The sequence below is a fragment of the Mycena indigotica genome (genome assembly GCF_014461135.1).
Source record: "Mycena indigotica strain 171206Taipei chromosome Unknown Mind.scaff0001, whole genome shotgun sequence".
Classification (NCBI taxonomy): domain Eukaryota; kingdom Fungi; phylum Basidiomycota; class Agaricomycetes; order Agaricales; family Mycenaceae; genus Mycena; species Mycena indigotica.
The window spans coordinates 2,377,639-2,397,612 of record NW_023503000.1 but is presented as its reverse complement, the minus strand read 5'-3'; the positions used below and the strand labels follow the sequence as shown (position 1 = coordinate 2,397,612).

The following is a 19,974-nucleotide window of genomic DNA, read 5'->3' as shown; positions in this document are numbered from 1 at the left end:
TTGCCTTCGCTCCTGTAGGAAACAATGCGTCTCAGGCTGAAGTTGCAGACCATCCATACCACTCTGTCACATCCACCAAGGGCATGCAGCGGATCGAAAGAATCAACAGAAAACCCGAGACCAAGGTACAAATCGACTGCGCTCCGCGAGACAGTTGCGGCTACCATTCCAGAATGGATGACGCTCTCGGGGTGAGAATGGGATATATATGGAAGAACCAAATCCAAGAATTGTATTCGTGAGAGAGAATGACTACGAGCGTGCGGTGGTGAAGAGGCCGGAGCCAAAAGCACGCAATAGCACAATTTGTTCAAAGAGGTTTAGTGTCTTGTTTGCAGGAGGGAGCAAATCGAGTCATGCGTCACATGACCGCGACAACCAACAACTTGACCTTGGTCGTGACTTTCATCCCAACCATTGAGTAGTCGATGTTACGCGTGCTCCACACACCTCCATGAAACTTTCCGCGACGAACCTCTCTAAGTACCACTTCAACTCCTGCGACCTCTACCTGCACAACACATATCATGGCAACGGACATGACTCGCCTGTCGGTCATTCAGAAAGCACTCAAGCACACTTTCAGCGAGGGATTGACTGGGAACGGGCGTGTCTAATGCCTTACTTGGGTGTGTTATACACCGCGTTTACTGTATCGTCATCATTTCTCTTGTAGATGCCCAAGATCTGTTGTTGACCATCCCCCCGCGCCCTATAGACGGCGGCATACTGGTGGAGCACATCAAGGCGGATAGTAGGGAGCATTTCTTCATGGCTGGAGTCGAGTTTTTACCTCCAATGGTCGACTTCCGAGGGCGCTTTTGGGAAGAAAAAAATGACCCTGTCACTTTTGGGCTTGCGAAGCCTGACCTGATTGAGATTATGCGGATAGGAGAACACATAGTCTGGCGTGTCGTTGACGCCAAAGCGGCCAAGGCAGTCAAGGTAAGTAGTGAATCACCGTTCAATCTCACCTGAACCGTTGCAGACGTCGCACCATGTGCAAGTTTACTTCTACCACCTCTGTTTAAGCTTTCTATTGCCGTCGCCGCTGTTCAAGCCGGCAGAGGACGCAGCTATATGGCTTCCTCCCGCAAATGGATTCGATGCTCAGACTCGCCCCTCTATGGCGGACCTGCATAGCATTAAAATCAGTCTCCTCGCGCAATCGCTGGACAAATTCCTTTTCCGAAATTTGCCTAAGATTGTCTTCAGGCCACGGGAAGAAATCCAGTGGCATTTTAATCCTTTATGTCGAGACTGCCCATTTGAAGCAAACTGCAAGCAGCTTACCATCGTTGAAGGACGTTTTGGTACCATACCAAATATCTCCCCAGACCAGGTCGAGGTTCTTCGGGGTATAGTGAGAAAGTCTCAAGTCGACAATCAGCACCGCACCACGGATATAGAAGATCTCCACCATCTCCTAAGTAACAATGAGATGAGACGATTGGATCCCATTGCGGCCAAGAAGGCGAAGCGCATTCTTGCCATGCGTAAATCATCGTTGACTAGCCCCATTCTGGAGGCAGCGAAAAGTCACACAGTGACGGTATGTCGGTGCTCTTATAAATATTAGTGTTTCATTGATTCATTGAGGTTAGGTTATACCGCGACGCAATGTTACCCTTCCTCGACACGAAGATGTCTCAGTGGTCATCTCTGTTGTCATCGACCCATCGACCTCCAAACAAACGATTGCTTTTTTCTGCATATCTGTCTTCTCCTCTATTCCGGCCATCGCGTGCAAGTCAGTCAGCGGGCTCGAATCCGCCTTCATTGAAAACCTTGCCTCCTTGCTCAAGGAAATTTTGGCTGTGGAGCCTGCGCCGCTCACGCAGATATATGTGTTCTCGAGCAGCGAGGAGGATGTGATCAGAGCCTATTTGATTAAAGCTGCGTTGACGGCCTCGTCAGTGTCTGAGAACAATTTACGGCTTTGCCTCGGGGCTATTGTCGAAGGAGCGGCGTTATTGGAAACCAACTTCCAGCCATCGATTATCTCTCAGGTTGCGAATATTCTGCGGTTCAATCAGAATCAATTCCCGCGGCCGATGCTCGAATCTCTTGCGAAACGCATGAACCTGCCTGGCACTGGTACTATGATGGAAATACGCTCACAAATTCAAGCCAAACTGAAAACCCAGACACCTGCGAGTGATATTGATGACAGACGCACGGAGATGGGCCAATTACCGTGTGTTGTGGTGCTCAAAAAGGAAATAGAGGGTCTTCTAGCATTGCCTGTTCCAGGCTATTGGGATCTATCCGACTGTGCGCAAGCACTCTTGCCTCCCGAGTCAGATGACCGCGTGTGTCCGACTGAGCAAGACATTTTTGCGACATACCGTCGTGATGCTAAACCAGATACGCTTCGCGAGCGCTTGGAGCAACGCAACGCAAGCATACATGCTGTTCTGCGGGAGACGAGGCGCCGTGTCAGTAACTCTCAGGGTGCAGCAACCTTTGTCAACCTGGCTAAACCTCTGAGGACAAACTTTCTCGATATTTGCTATGAGCCTAATCTACGCAAGCTCTTCTTCATGCAGCAAGTGAGTTCTTTACGTGTCATATCGTCATCACCGACTCATCGACATGTATAGTTTGAGGTCCTTGCCAAGCTCTCTGAAATGTGGAAATCACGCATCGATGGGTGTCCGGATGCACCAGTGCTTGAGTACAAGATTGAGGATAGCAACACTGAGAATCATGTGTTTTATCTCATCTCGGGCAATATTGACGCCAGTGGATCCAAGAATCAACTATTCGATTATGTGCTTGCCGAAGATGACAATGGATCAATTCCCCCTGAGACGTTCTTCGACGACCTGAGCCTCTTGGGATGTCGTTTCCCTATCGACAACTCAGACATTAAAGCTGAACAGTGGGACACACAGAACCCCATTGTAATCGAAAAGCTCTGTATCGCTGGTGTCCATGATATTCGGGTATTATTGGGACGGACGAGAGTGGTGTTAAAATTATGGGGCCAGTCCAATACTTTACTCAAGGGGGGGGCACACTATCGCCTGTCGCCACGACTAGTTGATTTCAACACAAAGAAAGTGTTGTCGACACTCTTGGAGCTAGATATCAAATTAACTATTAATCCTACTGACATTTCCTTCCTGCAGCTCATCGTGGACCCCAGGACATTTGCCAATGATGCCGAGTTTCACCAGCGCGGGCAGCAGCTGGCCCGGATAGAGGCGACCATCCAGAATAACCTGAGTATGTTAAGCAACTCACATGGACCAGAGCACCAGTCCAGCGCACTTGTACTCAAGGCAAGCCAGCATCGCGCGGTCCAGCGTATGCTCTCCAACCGTCGTAAGCCTTGATTTTCTTCCCTTTCAGTTTCATACACAACCATCCATAGTTTCCGTGCTGTGGGGACCACCAGGAACGGGCAAGACCCATACGATTGCGCTTGCGCTGCTGCGCCTGCTTCAGTCGTACCATCGCCTTGGAGATCGGCGCCAGCGCATTGTGTTCATTACGGCCATGACGCATGCTGCAATCAACGCTATCGACAAGAAGTTAAAGCATCTGTAGGCATTCTCTCAAGTTCGCTCACTTGCTGAATTAGCGGTAGTATGGCATGCTACAAGTCCATTGACGCATATCCTGTCGAGTGGCTTAATCATGTGCAACTCGAACGTGTTTCACGTGGTTACGACCATGCACCACCGCCTGCTAATAGCACTAGCATGTTTTACCTGGGGACCATCTACCAGGCACGTTCTCTTCCTGTCGCTTTCTACCACACTGACAGAATAAATTCAGCTGTATGCTTTCTCGACGCGATCATCATTTCAAGTCGATATGTGTGTGATCGATGAAGCTGGACAACTCGCCCTGAGCTCTGCTGCGCTCATCCTTCGCAACCTTGGGCCGCAGGGCAGAATCGTAGCTGCAGGAGACTCTCATCAACTTGCGCCCATTTTAAAAGGGGTATATCCGAACCATTTTTTATTCGGCTCGGTTCTCGACTGTTTGATGCAGTCCTCCGACCTTCTTGCAAACTCGTCATCCGACATGGGTGTTTCCGATTCGGCTCTGGAGTCAGACTCGGAGGGCCCCGTTGTGCAATTAACAGAAAATTTCCGTTTGAACCCAGATCTGGGAAGATTCATCGAGACGATCTATCCTCGCGCATTCAAGCCACAGAAACTTCAGTCTGCTCAACTAGGGGCACTCCTCAGCACACTCGAGAACGATATAGACGATGACACCAACCAGAGCAAGTTTGAAGTCATGCGCAATGTCCGCAAGTACCTCCTTGACTTGGCTCTTGTCATGAAGGGCGGCACTCCTCCTGCGACTTTGAAGGTGCCACGTGTACTGGATCCCGGCAACGCCACTGCTCGTGCGATTTCGCTTGCATTAATTCGCCTACAGGGGACAACTCGTTACGCAGCTGGGATTGGATATGAAGCACATGTGCGGGGCGAAGCCGTGTTGGCCGCGGCACTGGTCACCTCCCTGCAACGCTGTTGTCCTGACGAGGACATCTTCGTTGCTGTTCCCTATCGCATCCAACGACAATTAGTCATGAAAGCTTTAAAGGGCAGAGTAAAGAGTCACGGGGAACAAGTAGAAGGCGTCGTTGTCGACACCGTAGAGCGTCTGCAAGGTAACTCAGCCACCCCTGGTCCCAGCCAATGTTACCTCTTATTTCTTAGGCTCCGAAGCAGGCTTTGTGATTTGCCTTTTCTCACTTCCGTCTTCCGCAGCTTCCAAGCTACCTTTCTTGCTTGAGCGAAGGCGATTGAACGTCGCCATCAGTCGCGCGAAGACGCTCTGCATTTTCGTCTCGTCATCAACTGTTTTAGAACCGCCCGTTCATGTCCTTGCCAACGAGGGGACCGCGAAGGCATATGAGTTCTTGCAGTATGTTGTTCTTTCTTTTTCTTTTTTTTTGACATGGGCCCATGGCTTACTTGAATACAAGGGAATTTGAGCATCGCGCTTGGTCATCGACGATCAAGGTAAACGTGGACGGGCTACACTAGTATACATAATAGATCACTTCTTGTGTGGACGAGTTAATGTGGTACAAGCCTCTGAATTTACACAATATTATTCATCATGATTTTGTCGGCAGCTTAAGCAATCCGGCCCTGTCCTGCACCTCCTAGAAGGCGGCCAAAGTCGTTTTCCATCCACCACTTTGCCATGAGGCTTGTGAAACCAGCGCCGAATACCGACGCCAGCGGGACTGCGACGCCAAGCGCTGCCTGTAACGGAGGCCGGAGGCCGACGCCGGCTTACATAACTTAGACGCTGCGCCGTGGTCGCGCAGTACTGCGGTACTGCGCTACTCCTTTCACCAACAGTATATATAGTAGCTAGAATAATAGTAGTAGTTAGTTGACCTTGAATCGAAGACCTACCTACGCAACTCCGACTGATTACTCAGCCTAACCCAACACTCGATATCAAGACTGACTCTCGTGTTATCGCCGAACATCTTATCGCTATCGACAAGAAGCCGGCGACGTCACATTTTTTTGCGTACACACTTACTTGATTCAAACCACCACTCCGGCCTGATCAACCGAAGTGCGTAATAACTACCATTTTTTGCTAACAAATTTTTTCTATTAGACATGCATGCGAAGGAAGTAGCTACAGGAGCGTCAGCGGCTGGGGGACAGGAGCGTAGGATGTCACCAGCAGAGGGCGGCGCGGAACCCGTACTGGAGGCATCCAGCGGGAAACGACAGTTGGGAGCGGCGGCACAGAAATGGGAGTACCGTGCCGTCACGCCCCAGGACAAACGGTGGACGGAGGAGCACTTGGCGGACAAGTGGGGAGTCTTCCAGATACCCGAGATGGAGGGCGGGAGTAGAATGACGCGCGCAATGCGTCGGAGATCCACCATCTCAACGATGGAGCGTCCGGCTGGATGGGCTGGGGGAGCTGTGGCGGAGGAGCCAGCCCGAGCCTCGGTATCGGACCGAGGTGTGCCAAGTGAGTCACGACCGGCAGAGATTGCGAACAAGGCAGCTGCTATGCCCATTCACACAAGAACAAAGGGCCAGGATTCCGGAGGAACAAGCTCGCAAGGGACATCTGAGGAAGGGTCAGATGATGAGGAGGCGGAGACAACGGCGTCAGAGGTGCCTGAGGGTACGGAAGTCTTTCGGGCGCAAGGTGAGTTGCCTGAGGGTATGATGTCGCTGGATGACCAGCCAACTACTCATGCGCAAACTAGAGTATTAGAGTCCTCAATAATGGATTTCTTTGGCTGGGAAGGGAAGCGCGAATGGAGCGAACCATTCCCCGAGAAACTGGAGAGCACCTCCTCGCGTGGAGAGGAGGTCTGGGAGGAATGGGACGAGAGGAAGGGATGGACAAAGGTTCAAGGGAAGACCAGGACAGCGCGCGAGCATAGCACACCGTTACCAGTTGGCGGACAGCGCCGTTACTTCCCGGACAGTTTCGAGGGAGAGCGAAACAACAGTCCATTATTACCCGGGACAAACGACGTGGAAATAGTAACAACTCCGTCGCAACCACCCTCTATCCAAGTACCCTCACTACCAGAACATGAAGTAATAGATATGGACTTCATGGAATCTATCCGTCATGAACTAAGCGACAACGAGGAGATATTACAATTGCTTACTGAGGATGAGGATGGAGGACAAGAGTCCGAATCCGAACGAGTTCGCATACAGGATGCATTGATCGACTCCTGGAAATGGCGGCCAGAAGCGCGAGCCGAACCGAAAGGAATGGCGAACATATTTGCTGGGGCGACGATGGTTGAGACTAGGACTAGAACGAGACCGGGAACACCGAAGCCGAAAGGAAAGGGTGTGGATCCAGCGGAAAGGGGACCACGTTACACAGAATTGCATCAGGAAGGACCGAGTGGTTGGGGCCAAGACGCTAAAGAAAGGTTTAAACCAGCGACCAAATGGGGCGAGAAGGCACCTACGGAGCTGCCAGCGAGACAGTCTGGGCAACAGCAAGGAATTACAACACCGATAATAGACATACAGCGGGTGCCTACACCGGTTCCGATGGCGCGAGAACAACATTTTGGACCACGCCAATACCTGCGAGAACGATCGGCGATGCCGGATGGGGGGTATGCGGGTGGACATTTTGAGCCGGGAGACCAGAAGCGTGTTAAGTATAACATTGACACGCCGAACATGGAGGTACCAGTGCGCCGCCCACATAAACCAGCTCCGAATCCAGATGGTGGGGATGGAGGAGATGGTGATGACGAAAGCAGCGGGTCGGGCTCGGATGGGAGCCACCATTCCTCATCCTGGAAACGTCGTCAGCGTGTACCGAAGAAACGACGTCGAGACGAATCAGAGAGGAGTAGAAGAATAAAGAAAGTGCTGTCCTCGATAAAGATCAAGCCACCGTTGACCTATGACGGAAAGGCGGACTTGGACACCTTCGACCAGTGGGTCTATGAGTTGGACACTTGGGCAGAGCTGCATGACTTGGATGACGAGATGATCGTGAAGCTAATGGTCAACTTCATGAGCGGAAAAGCAGCGAAATTTTTTATGAAACACGTAGCTATGTGGAGGCGGAGCTGGACACTTGAGCAGGTTTATAATGCCCTGTTCGACGAGTGTTTTCCGCCAAACTATAAGCTGGAATTGCGCGAGAAATTGATGAGCGCGACGCAAGGCAGCAGCAAAGTGAGAGACTTTGTGCGTGACATTGAGGCGTTGGCGAATCGTTTCCGCGATATCACAGAACGACATCTACAACAAATCTTCTGGAGTGGATTGCGGCAACACTTGAGGCTGCATCTAATTGGCGAGGGTCTTGATCCCGAGAACTCGACGCTTGAGGAGATGGCCATCAAGGCAGCTCGTGAAGAGAAAAAGCGGGATGCCTATGCGCTTGAGCAACGGCTAGCGGGGAAGAAAGACAACTGGACTTACCGAGATGCATACTGGGAGTCACAGCGGATGAACCGCAGTACGGGTTGGCAGCCGAAGCCAGTCAGCAATCAACAGCGAGGGGGCCAAGGTTCAAACAGGAACACGAGCGCCAACACTGATGAGAAGCGACCGGCGAATAACCTGAAAAATGGTCAGACAGACAAGAACAAGAACCAAAAGAAGAAGGAACACACCAATTGGGTGAGCCAGGAGGAACGGCAGCGACTACGCGCGGAAGGGAGATGCTTCCGTTGCAAGGAAGTCGGCCATGATCAACGCAACTGCCCGGAAAGACAGACAGCGAAAGCACCTAAAGTCAAAGCAGCATCAGTAGGATATAAGGAAGTGGAGGCGCGAGCAACGGCGGCCAGGGCGGCGAATATGCGAGTAAGCGCTGCCCGCATCATGGTTCCGGGGTCTGAAATGGAGGGCGCGTCAGCCAAGGATATCAAGGGAAACGAGGAGAAGTACCTAGTAAGGCTATTTGAGGAGTTTTATGGCGTCGAAGAGTCTGAAAAGCGATTCACGACCCTGGATTATGGCGAGAGTGTAGAACTTACGGATTGGGAGGCGCCACATGTGCCCTATTTGATTAGGCGAAGCGACTTGACGAGAGTGTCGTTTGGTGTACCAGAGGTCCTGGACAATGCATTCTTGGGAGAAGCGGGCAACAAGTATGCACACTTGCTGCCGCGAGCCAGAGAGCCATGGAGGCAGAATCAAATTGCGGTTGGTCTCCGTGTAGCAAAGGCGGCGCCAGCGAAGGGTCCTCATCGGCGGAGACCTGCTGCGCGGAAGAAAGTTGTGTTGCCGGGTGAGATAGCCGCTGTGGAGAGGACGGCAATGAAGCTGCGTGACTTCAAGAGGCGTTTGCCGAAACCGATAGTGATCGAGGTGCTGGTCAATGGACAAGCTGTCCGCGCGCTGATGGATACGGGGTCGATGGCGGACTTTATATCGACGAAGTTAGTAGACCAGTTACGGTTAAAACGGGAGCTACTCGCCAAGCCATTAACAGTACAGTTGGCTGTACATGGTTCCCGCTCGAAGATCAATGCATCTGTGGTCGTAAACTTGAGGTATCAGACGATTAATGGCGAGCGGAGGCTGGATGTGGCTAACCTTGATGACTACGACTTGATACTGGGCACGCCGTTTATATACCAGCACCAGATATTGATCGGAATGAACCCGACACGGGTCGTGGTCGGGTCAGCGAAGCAGCTGGAGATGGAGGGTGCTGAAATAGCCACGATACAATCAGCTGCTGCGGATGTATTTGAGGAGGATCTTACAGTGTTGCGTGAAGCCCTGAGGAAGGAGGCAGCGGACTTGTGCCCCGATCCGGCAGAGACAGGGCTGCCGCCGTTCAGGGCGGTAAACCACACGATTCCACTAAAGGATGAGGCAAAGATTTATCATTGGCGACCATCTAAATGCCCGGAGGCGTTAAAAGACATCTGGCGTGAAAAGAAGAACACGTACATGAAGTCGGGGAGATGGAGAATGGCGACAGGCAGTAACGCGTCACCGATGCTGATATTACCTAAACCGGTGAAGGAGGACGGCGTGCAGAGGATACGCACCGTGTTCGACAAACGAGAACAAAATGACAACACGATTAAAATTGCGGCGCCGCTTCCGGACATACAGGGCATTCTGCGGAACGTGGCGAAACACCCTTATCGTACGCTGGTGGATGGAAAGGACTTCTATGAGCAAATAAGGGTAATACCGGAACATATATCGCGCACTCTGTTCAACACGCCGGATGGGACGATGGAGAGCTTGGTGCTCCAACAAGGCGATACAAACGGGCCAGCGACATGTCAGGCGCTGATGAACCACATATTCGCGCCATATATAGGCGTGTTTATGGACGTATACTTGGATGATATAATCATCTATTCGGATAGTGTTGAAGAGCATCTGAAACATGTAAGAACCGTGTTCGATGTGCTGAGAAAGGAGAGACTATACCTGAGTGCGGACAAGATGCAGTTTTTCGCCCAGAAGCTCAAGATCTTGGGCCATATTGTGGACGAGCACGGAATTCTAATGGATCCACATAAGGTGGAATCTGTTTTGAACTGGAAGACGCCGACGAATAAGGACCTGTTGGCGAGTTTCATTGGTGCCGTTGGGTATCTTGCAGATGACTGCCATGGGATAAGGATACCGATGGGAATATTGACACCACTCACCGGTGCGAAATCGGTTTGGAGATGGGGAGCCACGGAACAGCGGGCGTTCGAGGAGATAAAGAGAATTGTGAACCACTGGAGAGATAATCACCGTGTGTCGTTAGACTATAGTCAGGACGCACCAGTGATTAACCTAGTGACGGACGCGAGCTGTACCGGAGCAAGCGGCTATATAAGCCAGGGAGAGGATCTAAAAACGGCGAAGGTTGTCGCGTTTTGGTCGGGAAAATTCAACTCGGCGCAGCAAAATTACCCAGTTCATGAACAGGAGTTGCTGGCGATAGTCGAGTCACTGAAACGATTTCGTGGGTTACTACACGGAGCGAGATTTAGGATCTCGACTGACCATCGGTCCTTGGAGCACTTGATGGCTCAGAAAAACCTGTCACCGCGTCAGCATCGATGGTTAGACGTGTTGAACGAGTTTGACTTCACCATAAGGTATATCCCAGGCGAGACAAACGAGCTCGCGGATGCACTATCGCGAATATACAGTGACGAGCCGCTGGGGACTCGGAGGGCGCCAAGCGAATATGTGGGGGACGAGGGGTTGTATGAGATGAGACCGTCAGCCCGAACTGGGGATGAGTCTGGGGAGGCGGAAAGCCCGTTGACAACTCCAGTATTCACGGGGGCAACGGCGGTCCTGGAAGGCGGATTGAGACGATCTGCACGATTAGCGGGCAAGCAGAGGAAGACTTACGAGGAGAGCGATGCGTCTGATAAGGACGAGGACGAGGAGACACCACCGGATAGCCAAGGACGAAAGCAAAGGTCGAGGAAAGAGGAGAAGCGTGGTGGGAAGATTTCGCACCACGAGGCGGGTGGAGCCGATGTCATCGGGCCGGCAGTGACTACAATCACCGAGACACCCGAGGCCAAGCAGGAAACGCAAATGCTCGAATTACCCGGAGTATTAACCGCGGGGGAACTGGGAATAGACTTTCCAGGAGTCCTTAGGCACCGCTACCATGAGGATTCATTTTTTAGGAATATATTGACCACTCCTGGAGATTACAACGACTTCAAGGAGAGAGATGGCCTTGTATTCAAGAAAAGGGAAGGAATGGAGGTGTTGTGCATTCCTGATGTGAAGATCAAGGAGAGGAGCGCGAGAGAGATTATAATGACACATGCACATTCTGTTCTCGCGCACCTAGGGGCCCGAAAGACGCTAGACTTTCTTCGGGAGGAGGTCTGGTGGAAAACCATGGTAACGGATGTGGAGTTATATTGCAAATCCTGTGTTACTTGTGCGACAAGCAAGCCAAACAACCAGAAACCTGCGGGGTTGCTGAAGACGTTGCCGGTTCCAAAGAGACCTTGGCAGTATGTCGGGATAGACTTCGTGGGCCCGTTGCCAGAGTCAAGCACCCGATCCGGGTCGTTCGACATGATCTGCGTGGTAATTGATCACTTGACTTCAATGGTACACTTGATACCCACAAGGAACAAGTATGGTGCGCGGCAAATCGCAGAAGTCGTATTTGATTCAGTGTACAAGTTGCATGGTCTGCCAGAGAGGATCATAAGTGACCGTGATAAATGGTTTACTAGTGAATTTTGGGCGAGGCTGAATGAATTGTTAGGCATTGAACTAAGAATGTCAACAGCATACCATCCGCAGACGGACGGTATGACTGAACGTGCAAATCGCACGATGACTCAGATGCTGCGGCAATGTGTGACACCGGACCAAAAGGATTGGGCGGAGAAACTACCTGCGATCGAGTTCGCTATGAATCTGGCGAGGAATGAGACGACGGGATTCTCACCATTTTTTCTAAACTATGCGCGTTCGCCAAGACCAATGATCTGGGAGCAGAAGACAGAGTTTCCGGGTGTGCAGAGATTTGCATCAAAGATGAAGGAAGCGCTGATGAGAGCACACGACGCGATTATTGGCGCGCGCGTTCAGCAGACAGATCAAGCGAATAAACATCGACGGAAGTCGGGCTGGGCAATTGGGGAGCTGGTATATCTGTCAACGAAGAACATCAGGCTACCAAAGAAACGAGCACGAAAGCTAGTCCCAAAGTATCTAGGACCATTCAAGATTGTGGAAGTGATTTCCCCAGGGGCGTCATATAAGCTTGAATTGTCTAAAGAGCTGAGGATGAGGGGAATACATGACGTTTTCCATGCCTCATTACTCCGACCACATTACCCGAGTGATGACCGACGATTTCCTGGACGACAGATGCATCAGGTCCCTGGGTTTGGTGTTAATCCAAAGGAATGGGCGGTGGAAAAGATCATATCTCACACAGGGAAAGGCACGGATGCGACGTTTGAAGTGCGTTGGGCAACAGGAGATGTGACTTGGTCGCCATATGTGGAGGTGAAACATCTGACAGCAATGGATGAATATTGCGAGGCGATGGGGGTCAAACATCCCAAAAAACTTGCCTGTAAAGGGGACCAGGCAAGAGCTTGAAGAAGAACAAAGGGTGCGGGTTGCTGTGGCAGTGGTCAGGTTAGAGAGGGAGATAAAAAGCGAAGGAAGGAGAGTGGTGGGACATCGAGAGACGAACCTCACTTCCAGACAATCAACCAACTTCGCCCATAAATCTATCCTGACTGACAACATGGTCCACAACAATCAGCCCATCAACCCCAGCATGTATACCGCAGCTGTCAAGCTGGCTTGCATCGAATACCACGTCGCAATGAACAGCTGGTTGGCCGAGGGAGGGCCGTATCCAGGGGATGAGACACCGTTCCTGTACCGGGAGAGGTACATGCGCGAGCACGCGCACGCGCCCTTGCCAGAGCAGTTCGCGGGTAGAAGGCAGCGGGAGTTGGCGAGACGTGCGGAAGCGGCAGAGGAACAATCACGGGTTGCGGGGCTGGTCCGTGGGAATGAAATCACGATGACTTCCCAGGTTTTGGCGGCAGTGCTTGGAGCGCTGACGCAGACGACGGCAGCAACAACGGGAGAAAGGCCTGGAATGGGAGCGCCGTGGCCGGGGAGATACGTTAACCAACCACTGTGCGCCGAGTATGGGCACAATCATCAGCACGGGACGTACTGCCCGGGCCGAAAGCCGGTAGGTTATCGGGGGCCAAGCGGATTCCAAACTGTTCGCGGCCAAGTGAACCGAAAGCCTCCGACGGGGCCGCGTGGATGGCAGGCCAAGCAGAAGCCGTCAAACGGGCAGAAACCATTGTTGGCGCGGATGAATGCGATCCGAGTGTCGAATAGGAAGGAGAGAAGGCGTGGACGAAATGCGAGGCGTCGCGCGAGCCAGAACCAGCGATCAGGGACACGCGAAGGGGATGAGAGTGTTGAAGCGGTCCGACAGGCGAGCATTACGGCCACAGATGGTTCGGCTAATGAGATGGACGAGCTAGACGAACTTTTTGGCGACGAACTTGGAGGGGTAGAGCAGGCCGAGGAGGAGGCACCTCCGGCATACGAGGAGATGCCAGTGGATGGCACAGAGGTGGCAGATGGGCGCTGGAATAGCGAGGAGGACCGCGCAGATAGCGGCATGGACATGGCAAATTATTAGAGCCGGCGATATAGAGGCTTCCAAGTAAGCCTCGGAGGGCGAATGTAACGGAGGCCGGAGGCCGACGCCGGCTTACATAACTTAGACGCTGCGCCGTGGTCGCGCAGTACTGCGGTACTGCGCTACTCCTTTCACCAACAGTATATATAGTAGCTAGAATAATAGTAGTAGTTAGTTGACCTTGAATCGAAGACCTACCTACGCAACTCCGACTGATTACTCAGCCTAACCCAACACTCGATATCAAGACTGACTCTCGTGTTATCGCCGAACATCTTATCGCTATCGACAAGAAGCCGGCGACGTCACACTGCCCCACCCGCGCCGATCGATTGACAAATGGCGAAGAGAGAGCCAGCAGCGACGGAGCCGCCATAGAGCGACTGCCATGCTGCAGCAATGGTTCCTAAGTAGGAATATATAACTTGAGCGGGAAGCAAAACAAATGCAAACAATCAACGGACCAAAGCCGACGCCGGCGGCGCTGAAGCCGATAAAGTTGAGCAGGCCGATCATGATGAACGGGGCGGCGATCGCGCCGGCAGCGGCCAGCCCAGCGATTTTGAGCACTCGTCCTGAATTGCCCTTGCGGGGACCAGCAGCTGGAGGTGCTTAATGCAGTTGTCAGCCAACTTGACATCACTGTGTAGGTGAGAAGCGCACCAGTGGGCTCTCTATTAGGGCTGTTGGCTGTTGGAATGGGTGAGCACGTGTTCGATAGTAGCCAGAGTGCTGTTTACCTGCGACGGCCAGCTTGAGCATCCACGTGAACTGCGCCCAGTCCAGCTCCCATTCCGCAAAAGACTCGTGCCCCATCGACGTGGCGAATTCATCGAGCGTCGTTTCCAGTTCTTCAGCCAGGAAACAGAGTGTGACCATCACCCAGCGCCGCGCGGGTATGCTAAAGGCGCGAAGCTGTTCCTGGGCCCGGGCAAGCCAGTCGTCAACACTTTCACCGCCGCGTGCATGGAGAAGGGGGAGTCTGAAGTCAGTGCTCATGGTGGGCAGAAGGAAAAGAGTGCAGTAGGCGTGTGCCGCAGCAGAAGCCTATCGAGCAGGTGCGGCTAGAGCGTCCACGGCAGGAGGAAACACCATTGACAATAAGTACTAATCGAGCAAAGTTTGAAGCTTAAAAGCCTAAAGCCCGAGGAGAAGGGCGTTGCAGCGTTCAGAACCAGGAGGCAGAGCTGCGAGTCCTTGAGCAGGTTGGTGATCCAAGTGAAAACAATTGCTACGAGCACTGGCAGGCGCCGAATGAGGACGTGAGGAATCCAGAGACACGTAACTTGAATGAAATGAGGCTATTTAGGCTAGAGGGTCCCCGAAACATGCCGCGTAAAGTTTAACAGGTATGGTTGGCTGTTGTACAAGTCCGGTAATGATGCAAGGACGGTTTGCACTTGGTCGAATGCCGTTGAAACTTGACGTCGTTGATTTGAAGAGAGAAAAGCGGACTAAAAGCAGCGTTACGCGTGACCATCAGGATCCACTGATCCTCTTCAGTTACTCTCCAGATCGTTGAACATCCACTGACACGTGCTCCTCGGCTTCGCTGACGGCCTACACCGGGCTTGACAGCTCAACCACTGCTATATAGACCCGAAATCGGAACAACCTACTATTATAACACTGTAATTCTATAGTAAGTATACGCCATCGTTACTATCTACAAGGCGTCCACATCCACCTCGATTTTACCCGCCCACGCCCGGTCCTCAAACGCTCTATGCCCCATTCAGCCACATCCAATTGCAAAAAAAAGACTACACACCTCAAGAACGCATACCCCTGCGCAGTCCCCACATTTGCAAGTACGCCCACCGGCGGGCGCAGCACCGTCGCCGAGGACACGAGAATGCACAGCGTCTTGGCGCGGCTGATGGCCACATTCAGCCGTCTCCGCTCAAGCAAGAAGGCGAGGTCGGGCGTGGCAGACGGCGGGAGCGAGAAGAGGCAGATGACAAAGCCCGCCTCGGAGCCCTGCAGCCGCTCGACGGTGTCTACCGTGACCGTCCCGCGCGTGCCCGACGACGCCTCTTCACTCAGCCCGAGCCCCTCCATCTGCTCTGCAAGATCGTCGACCTGCTGCTGCTCCCGTAACGCAGCCTTGACCGCCTGTCGCTGGATCCGGTGGGGCGTCGCCACGAAAATGTCCTCCAAAGGACAACATCGCTGCAGCGCAGCCACAACCGCAGCCGCCAGCACCGCCTCTCCCCTTACATGCGCCTCATACCCCACTCCCTCCGGCCTCCGACTGGTCGTCTGCAGCCTAATCAGCGCAAGCGACACCGCATGCGGCACACTCTCGTCCCCCGCAACACGCCTCTGCGCTGTTTTTATTCGCGGGGCCTGCAGCGCTATCTGCCGCCGCCGGCGCATCACCGCCGACAGCGCGAGCAGGTATACCTGCACGTCGCGCCGGACCGGACCGGCCGGGCCGTCCTCCTCCGCCGCCGCCTCTTCAAGCCGCGCGAGCTGCGCCGCAAGCAGCCGCGTCTGCGCCTTCTGCGGCTTGAACGCGCGCGCGTAGATCGTCGCGACAAACTCGCCCAGGTCCGGGTTCAGCCGGAAGTTCTCCGTCAGCTGCACGATCGTGTCTTGCGACGCCGAGTAGTCGCTGGCCGTGGGCGACGACGGCAGCGGGTGGTGGCCGGAAACAGGCAGCTTGGAGAGCTGCATCAGCCCGTCGAGGATGGACCCGAAAAGGAACCGGTTCGGGTATGTCCCCGTCAGGATCGGCGCGAGCTGCTGCGAGTCGCCCGCCACCACGATCCGGCCCGCCGGCGCGAGGCTCCGGAGCACCAGCGCGGCCGAGCTCAGCGCGAGCTGGCCCGCCTCGTCGATCACGCACATGTCGACTTGGAAATTATAGCGCTTCGAGAAGTTGTAGAGCTGGTAAACGGTCCCCAGGTAGAATACGCTACCGCTCGCAGGCGGCGGGGCTTGTTCGTTGCCTTTCAGAACGCGTTCGAGGCGCAGGTGGTCAAGCCACTCTACAGGGAGCCCGTCGATAGCCTTGTAGCATGCAATCAAATGAACCAGCTTCTTCTCCACCGCATCAATCGCGGCATGCGTCATGGCCGTGATGAACACAATATGCTGGCGCTTGTCGCCCAGCCGGTGGTACGCCTCGAGCAGCCGCAGCAGGGCCAGTGCAATCGTATACGTCTTGCCCGTCCCGGGCGGGCCCCACAGCACGGCCACTTGCAAATGTTCTCAGTCACGCTTATAAGAAAGCAAAAAACAACTTACGGCGGTTAGACAGGATGCGCTGTACCGCGCGGTGCTGGCTCGCCTTGAGCACGAGCGCGCCGGCCGGATCGTCCGGCCCGGTGCCCAGATCGCGTAATTGCCGGAACGCGCTCTGTATCCCCGCCTCCTTCTTGACGAGCTCCTTCCCCCTGGTATCGCTCGCAAACGAGCGGGGGTCGACGACGAGCTGCAGAAATGGCACGCTGGACAGCTCGAAGTGCGTGCTCGCTTTCACGTCCAGCTCGAGCAGCGTCGACAGCACCTTGCTCGTGTTGAAGTCGACCAGTCTCGGCGAGAGCCGGTAGTGCGCGCCCCGCCGGAGGAAAGCGGAGGGCGACTTGCCCCATATCTTAAGCACCACCCGTGTCCGTGCCTGCACCAGAAGCACATCGCAGACATCCGCAACAGCCACCTTCGCCACCACAACCGCACTCTGCGTGTCCCAGCGCTGCGCCCGCACCGCGTGGGTCACGGGGAACAGACACCCCGCGAGGCTCAGGTCGTCGAACAGCGCCTCGGGCGGGACACCCGTCACGTCCGTCTCGTCCTCCACCAGCAGGTAGTCGTAGAATGATCGCTCCTTTGATCCGCTGATGTCGATGTTACCCGAGATAAGATAAAACGCGTGTGTCCCCTGCGCCGTCGTCCCGTGATACTCGAGCACAGGCGCATCCGGACACCCGTCGATGCGCGATTTCCACAGATCCGACAGCTTCGCGAGCACCTCGAACTGCTGCATAAAGAACAGCTTGCGCAGATTCGGCTCATGGCAGATATCCAGAAACTCTGCCTTAAGCGGCTTCGCAACGTTCACCAGCATCGTGCCTTTAAACCCTACAACACGTCGCCGCGTCTCTTGCAAAACCGCATAAATACTCGCGTTACGCTGCTCCAAACGCTCAACGAGGGTATCTGCCTTCGTCTCACGCCGGTATATTGCAAGAATATCTTCCTCAGTCGGACACGCGCGGTCACATGACCCTGCCGGCAGAAGCACGTGTGCGCATTCAGCGAGGTCCCAGTAGCCGGGAACGGGCAGCGCCAGGAGGCTCTCTATTTCCTTCTTGAGCACCACAACGCGCGGCAACTGACCCATCTCCGTGCGCTTGTCGTCGCTCCCGCCCTGTGTCTGGAGCTCCTGAATCTTTGCCTCAATTCTTGCGCGCATCTCGTCGATGGTGCCGGTGATTGGCAGGTCCATGCGCTCTAGTAAGATCTGAAGCGCATGTCGCTTGAACTGACTCTTGTTGAACGAAAGAAGAGCTACAGAAAGCACCAGCGGCTGGAAGTTGGTCTGCAGCAGGGCCGCGCCGTCAACGAGGGTCCCCAGACACAGCCGCAAATTGCCGTCTGACACCGACGACGAGGTCAGCGCCGCCTCAATCAGATGCGCCCTGATCGCCGCCTCCTCGCTGCTCGAGAAGACATATATCTGCGTGAGTGGCGTGGGCTTCACGTATTCGTTAAGAGACAGAATATTATTGAGCAGGGAGCTCAGCGTCTCGATAAAAGCGGATTCAGGGCCGCTGACAGGCTCCCACGCGAGAGTCGGAATGCAGGAGAAGACGGAGATGCAAAAGGTGGCAATCCGTTGTTTGGAGGACGATGGGTCGATGACAACAGAGATTACTACTGAAACATCTTCTCGTCGCGGGAAGGTGAAGTTGCGTCGCGGTATAACCTATCGTTATTTTAAAAAACAGACATTGATAGGACCATTTGACACACCTGTACTGCACGTGTTCTGGCTGCCTCCAAAGCCGGGCTGGTCGCCGCCGATTTCCGCATGGCAAGTATGCGCTTTGCCTTCCTCGCCGTGCTGGGATGCGACAGCTCCAGCTTCCGCATCTCGTTGCTATCACCCAAGAGACGGTGGAGATCCTCAATATCGGTCGTTCCGCTGCCACCCGAAGAGGAGACACCCAGCATAGTCCGGAGGACTTCTACCTGGGCGAGCGAAATATTCGGCATGACGCCGAGCCGCCCTTCGTCTACGGTGCGCTGCGTGCAGCCCGCCTCAAATGGGCAGCCGCGACACAGCGGATTTAAATGCCACGGGATCTCTTCCCGCGGCTGGGAGACGATTCGTGGCAGCTTCCGGAAAAGAAAGTCGTCGAGCGACGGCGCGAGGAGGTTAATGTCGATGCTATGCAGGTCGTCCATGGAAGGACACGTCTCCTCATCAAAGCCCTCTGCGGGCGGGAGCCATATCGCGGCATCATCTGCGGGCTCGAACAGCGGGCCAGGCAGGAGGAGGCTCAGACAGAGGTGGTAGAAGTATATCTGCACGTGGTGCGACGTCTGCCAATGACTTCAGACGGACGATTATATGCAGCGGGAGAATGATGCGCCACCTTGACCGCTTTGGACGCTTTGGCGTCGATGACGCGCCACACGACGTGCCCGCCAGGCTCGCGCGTAATCTCGATCAGGTCAGGCTTCGCGAGCCCGAACTGGACGGGGTCTGTCCCCGCTTTCGAGAAACGCGCCCGCAGCTTGTCCATGGGCGGCCAGAATTCGACGCCCGACACAAAGAAGTGCGCCCTGTCATCGGCCTCGATGTTCGCCGCCAGCACGGCGCTGTCTATCGGGCGTGGGGGGATGGTCAACAGAAGGTTTTCCCGATCTGAATTCAAGTTGAATCTGAATCAACAATGTGGATACGAGTGGCCCATTGTGCACTCACCCAAGTACGGAAAAAGACACGCGCGCTCCCAGTCCACTCCCCGCTGAAAGTTGGCTTGTGCCGTTTCTGAGACCACGCCCCCAGGCGGACCACGTGTGTCGCGGTGGAATGCGTCATGCAGGTACAGGTCGCAGTTAAAGTGGTGGTACTCGGCGAGCTTCGTCGCAGACAGCGAGAAGGGGCTCATGGGTGGTTGTGGAGAAGACGCGTAAACATGCAGCGCACAATGACGGGGTCGAGAACAAAAAAAGCTTTCGATATGACTCGCGATCATGTGACAGATGATTCGACGCCTTCAATTGTTCTGTCGTTCACGTCGGACAGTATTCCGGAAAGGCGAAACTACTGGCTAAAACGTAGCGATGAACGAGGATGCAGTCTAACATGCGATG

General features: G+C 54.1%; 2 protein-coding genes across 2 annotated transcripts; one reads left to right on the top strand and one right to left on the bottom strand.

Moving 5' to 3' along the window:
- Window positions 1-454: 454 nt before the first annotated feature.
- Window positions 455-5,015, top strand: MIND_00067400 (AAA-12 domain-containing protein; the record flags this gene model as incomplete). Its single annotated transcript, XM_037357634.1, has 10 exons — window positions 455-629; window positions 677-945; window positions 989-1,552; window positions 1,605-2,552; window positions 2,604-3,330; window positions 3,380-3,551; window positions 3,596-3,737; window positions 3,787-4,636; window positions 4,686-4,893; window positions 4,955-5,015. 10 exons carry the CDS (start codon window positions 455-457, stop codon window positions 5,013-5,015), a joined length of 4,116 nt encoding a protein of 1,371 aa, XP_037225544.1.
- A 10,295-nt stretch (window positions 5,016-15,310) lies between these two features.
- Window positions 15,311-19,769, bottom strand: MIND_00067300 (AAA-12 domain-containing protein; the record flags this gene model as incomplete). The annotated part of the gene is made up of 6 exons (XM_037357633.1): window positions 15,311-15,368; window positions 15,416-16,847; window positions 16,897-18,577; window positions 18,625-19,197; window positions 19,251-19,522; window positions 19,583-19,769. 6 exons carry the CDS (start codon window positions 19,767-19,769, stop codon window positions 15,311-15,313), a joined length of 4,203 nt encoding a protein of 1,400 aa, XP_037225543.1.
- Window positions 19,770-19,974: the final 205 nt, after the last annotated feature.